This window comes from Myotis brandtii, unplaced genomic scaffold, assembly GCF_000412655.1.
Source record: "Myotis brandtii unplaced genomic scaffold, ASM41265v1 scaffold897, whole genome shotgun sequence".
Classification (NCBI taxonomy): Eukaryota; Metazoa; Chordata; class Mammalia; order Chiroptera; family Vespertilionidae; genus Myotis; species Myotis brandtii.
In genome coordinates this window covers 339,332-344,141 of record NW_005371679.1, presented here as the reverse complement: position 1 = coordinate 344,141, position 4,810 = coordinate 339,332, and the positions used below count along the sequence as shown (strand labels likewise).

Here is a 4,810-nt window from a genome sequence, read left to right as displayed (position 1 = left end):
TTGACCGGAATCGAACCCGGGACCCTTCAGTCCGCAGGTCGACGCTCTATCCACTGAGCCACCCCGGCCTGGCCATCATGATTCTTTTTTTTTTTTTAATATATTTTATTGATTTTTTACAGAGAGGAAGGGAGAGGGATAGAGAGTTAGAAACATCGATGAGAGAGAAACATCAATCAGCTGCCTCTTGCACACCCCCTACTGGGGATGTGCCCGCAACCCAGGTACATGCCCTTGACCGGAATCGAACCCGGGACCCTTCAGTCCGCAGGTCGACGCTCTATCCACTGAGCCACACCAGTTTCGGCAATAAAAATATATTTTAAAAATAAATAAAGGTGAGCTAACACAGTGTGTGTCCCAAGGATTGTGATTAACCACAAAGATGTGGAGCAGCGCCGACGGGGAACACTGCAGGTGTTTGTGAATGGTCCGCAGCAGCAAAACAGTCATCTTTTGGGGCCTGTCTTTCCATGAGGGCAGACTGACTGGCTGGCTTCATCAGCAAACCTGACTAGAAAGGAATGTTCTAGAAAGTGTTTTGTGAATTACAGAGCCCGAGGATCCAAGCCAGGGCCCACTGGCCCTGGAGAAACAGGGTACTTACATTTGCGGCCAGTGCTCACACTAGACTCCAGTTTCTTGAGCTTCGTTACCACCTTCTCTTTGTCAGGTTTAGGCTCTAACAAATACCTAAGCAACATGCATGTGTACTGAGTGGCTCTGAAACGGAAAAATAAAAATAAAAATGAAAATGAGGAGGGTGATTGACAAACCAAATAAAACCGGATTCATGAAGTAAGGGAAGGAGGAGCAGGTCTCGCTAGAGGCGAGGCTTCCCAGACAATCTCTCATGCAAGCAGCTCTCCCAGGAGCAGGATTCCGCAACAGGCACTGCACGGGGCCAAAGGGTAGGACGCACGATGGAAATGCAACTCAAAGGTGATGCAGGAGATCTCGCGATGACACAGGGCCTTTGGCTGGCACCGTGGCAAACTGCACAGAAACCTCCCTCATGCCAAGTCTGCAAAGACCCAGAGTCTTTATTTCATCAAGTGCAGAATGATTCTGCAGATTTCTAAAGTGAACTTTTTGCCGTAGAGTTAACCAAGCACTAATGTGACAGGAGTGCCTCAAACTAGAAGCCAATGAGAAGTCCACAGTGTGAATAGTGTTTGATTTTTTTTTTATGATGAGCAAATACACACCCATACATAACTAAGTTTAGATATGTCTTTCCAAACTAATTATTTTATATAAAGTACAGACGCCTGTTTAAGAATACTAAATGTTCAATAAAGTGATTATTGTCATGCCTACAAATAACAATGCCTTACTAACAGAAATAATCAAATGAGCAATTTTATACCCCATAAGTGAACATCTAAATGCACTTGGCACTCTATTTATAAAGTAGGTGCCGTTTCCCGCTGTTCTGTAACTGTATTTGAATCCCTTTGTGCTATAAAGATTACTCTACCTCTGGTCTAACAATTAAATCTATGAGACAAATTAACCAGAGACAATAATCAAATTTAATTGCATATGTTCACGTGGGAACTCCACGTACAGGAAGGGTTCAGACACAGAAAAGGAAACTGAGGCATCTGACATTCTGAGCTAAGGATGAGGTAAGGCGCCTTGGGGCTTGAGGGAAGGAAGGTCATTTGAAGGACAATAAGATGCACAGATGTTCAATAATTAGAAGTTTGCTCTGCCCTACAGGTAGGTCATAAAAAGTTATTTCTGGTGACAACTCTTATTATGGGCAAGGCCCCTAATTTAAATTCTTCTAGGTAGTTAAGGGAGGTGGGGCAGAAATTTTTCTTGAGCCTGAGGGGGTCTCGGTTGCCTTTAGCTCAAAATAATCCACCTATCACAGAGGACATCTTGGGGTGACTCGTTCTGATCTCCTATACTCTCAATTAAAATGTAACACGTTGTTCTAGCCAGTTTGGCTCAGTGGATAGTGTCGGCCTGTGGACTGAAGGGTCCCAGATTTGATACTGGTCAGGGCACCTGCCCGGGTTGCAGGCTTGATTCCCAGTAGCAGGTGTGCAGGAGGCAGCTGATCCATGAGTCTCTCTCATCAGTGATGTCTCTCCCTCTCCTTTCCTCTCTGGAATCAATACAAATATATTTAAAAAATAAAAATAAAATGTAGCACGTTTTCCAAAGTGATGAAGTATAAAATAATCACACACACACACACACACACACACACACACATACACACACACACACTACACGCCCCTTAAAGTTTGCTTCCTGGCTAGAGGGCTCAAGCTGGTCACATTCTCAGATTTGGTCAAGTAACAGGAATGCGTCCAAAAACAAGGCATTCTTTTATGCATGCCAGATTGTTCTTAGAAGCTGTAGTTGACCAAGAGGATTGGGAAATGAATATGAGGGATTTCAGACCGTGCTGAGTAATTATTTCATTAGCCAGCCTCATTGATGACCTTGTGGGGGGCGTGTACAGTCTCCGTCCGCTGACTGCAGGCTTCTATCTGCACGAAGCTTAGACATGATGCATCTATTCTTTAAATCTCCCCAGTTAACAAGAAAGATGGTTTGGCCTGGTGGGTAGAGAGGTGGGCACTGGCGTCAACTGTGGAAGTTTCAATCTCTCAGCTCTGCCGCTGAAACCTGCGTGGGTTTCTCCTTCTGTGAAAAGGGGCTGGTTGGAGCAGCCCCGGCTCCGAGGGCTGTGATGGGGGGAGGGGGGGTGTCCATGAGCCGTGACCCACTCTGGACAATATCGGGGGACAGTACCGGGCACAGCTCTCGTTACCGGGGCCACGCTCCCTGGCCTGCTTGTGCCAGCACCTAACACCCAGAAGAGAGGAAAAAAGCTGTTCAATCAAACTGCAACCGTAACTAGGTTTTTTTTTTCTTCTTTTAAAATAAATGTAGAAGAATCAAAAGAATTCCTAAAAGTACACCAGGAGCTGCCCGACCGTGTGGCTCAGTGGTTGAGCCGCGACCTATGACCCTGGAGGTCAAGGTTCAATCCCCTTCAAGCACACGCCCGGGTTGCGGGCTCCATCCCCAATGTGGGGCGTGTAGGAGGCAGCTGATCCACGATTCTCTCTCATCATGGATGTTTCTATCTCTCTCTCCCTCTCCCTTCCTCTCTGAAATCAATTAAAATACATAAGTAAAGAAAATAAAAACATCAGGAGCTCATTGGAATGCTTCCGGCAGCACCGCGTGCGCCTCCGAGGGGCCGGGTCCCTTCGAGGCTCCGGCGCCGCGTTCGGTTCCCGGTTCCCAGGATGACACGGCAGGCGGAGAAGGCACCCCAAGTTCCCGTCTCTTACAGGCCTCCGTGCGCGGCGTGAAGCCACACCAAGGGCTCGGCTCTCTGACCACAAAAGTCACCCCCAAGTTTCTTTAAAAATCAATGCTCGCGGCACGCGGAGCGGAGAACCGTGTCCCCGGGCTGGGAGAAGGGGGCGCGGCTCCCGGCCCCGCCCCGCCGAGTTCGGGATGACAGGCTGGACCCCAGCCGCCCCGGAGCCGGCAGCCCGCCCTCCTCCCTCACCTGAAGAGCCGGTCGCGGCCCTGGGGCTGGTTGGTGAAGCGGGTGAAGGCCTCCATGGCGCCGGCCCGGCCGCGAGTCCTCGGGGCGCCGCGGGTCCCGCGGGAGGACGGCCTCGGACGCCGGAGGGGCAGAGTCTCTCGGCCAGTGGGGCGGGCAGGCGGGCGTCGCGAAGCGCGACTTCTCAGCTTCCGGTCAGGACCGGAAGTTGTGGTTACTAAGGCGACGCCAAGCCGCCGGCCAGGTGAGCGGAAACCCCCGCTTCCGCTCTGCGGTGCAAGCGCTTCCCACGTGCCCTTGGGCTCCCTTCACATCCTGGGTCTCCTCGAGGGGCTCCAAGGGGCCCGTCTCCTGGTCTCAGGCTATTCCCGGCCCCCCAGCAACCCCAGGTAGGATCCGAATGGAGGTTCCCCTGAGCTTCCGCTTGGGGACTGCAGGGCTAAACATTCCCAGATCTGTGCCTCTGTGTCCCTGGAGCAGCACCAGCTCCAGCTCTGGGAAGCACAGGGTTAGAGCAGAGATCAGCTGATTGGAGGAGTGTATTTCTAGCAGGAGAGCCGGGTCAAGTGGGAGAATTTTCTGTTAGGATTACTGAATGAAGATTGCTACTTGAGGAAATCCTAAAATGGTTACCACGAACAAAGTGGGGGCAAAAAGAGTTTACAACGAAATTGCACCAATGAACGGACCTCCTGTGGGGCTTGAAGACATGGAACCCCAGCCATTCCATAGCAATGTTTTAATTGATTGATTGATCTTAGAGAAAGAGAGGGAGGGAGAGAGAGAAACATGGACCTGTTGTTCCACCCATATATGCCTTTATTGGTTGACTCTTGTATGTGCCCTGATCAGGGATCAAACCCACAACCTTGGAGTATCTGGATGACACTCTAACCAACTGCGCTACCTGGCCAGGGCCACAGCAGCAATTTTATAAAATGCCCCCCCCCCTATAATTACAAGTTAAAGTCGCCTATTTTTTTAATTTTGGTCCCTTGTTCAGACCTACTCCTAACACTTGCAGGCCCCCGGGGGTAGCAGTATAAATAGAGACCCACATACCATACATTTAAATATTTAAAAGTTTTAAATCAAAGTAACACATTGTTAAATATGTTCTGTTCTCTTCTCCTACCTTGACAAATATCCTATCTAATAAAAGAGAAACATGGTAATTAGAGTACGACCACTACCCTTCCCATTGGCTAATCAGGGCGATATGCAAATTAACTGCCAGCCAATGGCGGCCGGGGCAGCCAGGCAGCT

General features: G+C 49.6%; 1 protein-coding gene across 7 annotated transcripts in view; it reads right to left on the bottom strand.

Moving 5' to 3' along the window:
• The window catches only part of PEX11A (peroxisomal biogenesis factor 11 alpha), an 80,425-nt gene that overhangs the window by 15,797 nt on the left and 59,818 nt on the right, over positions 1 to 4,810 (bottom strand). For 2 of the 7 annotated variants that reach the window (XM_014532493.1, XM_014532489.1), the window contains exon 1: positions 608 to 697. The exons of 2 other annotated variants lie outside the window; for them this stretch is intronic. Coding sequence is in view for 1 of the 5 variants with exons in the window: in XM_005885192.2 (XP_005885254.1) it covers positions 608 to 723; positions 3,548 to 3,603 (172 nt within the window). In the remaining 4 variants the exon portion in view is untranslated. Of the gene's footprint in view, positions 1 to 607; positions 724 to 3,547; positions 3,740 to 4,810 lie in introns of those variants that run through there. 3 more of the 7 variants (XM_005885192.2, XM_005885194.2, XM_014532490.1) reach the window with 3 other exon arrangements.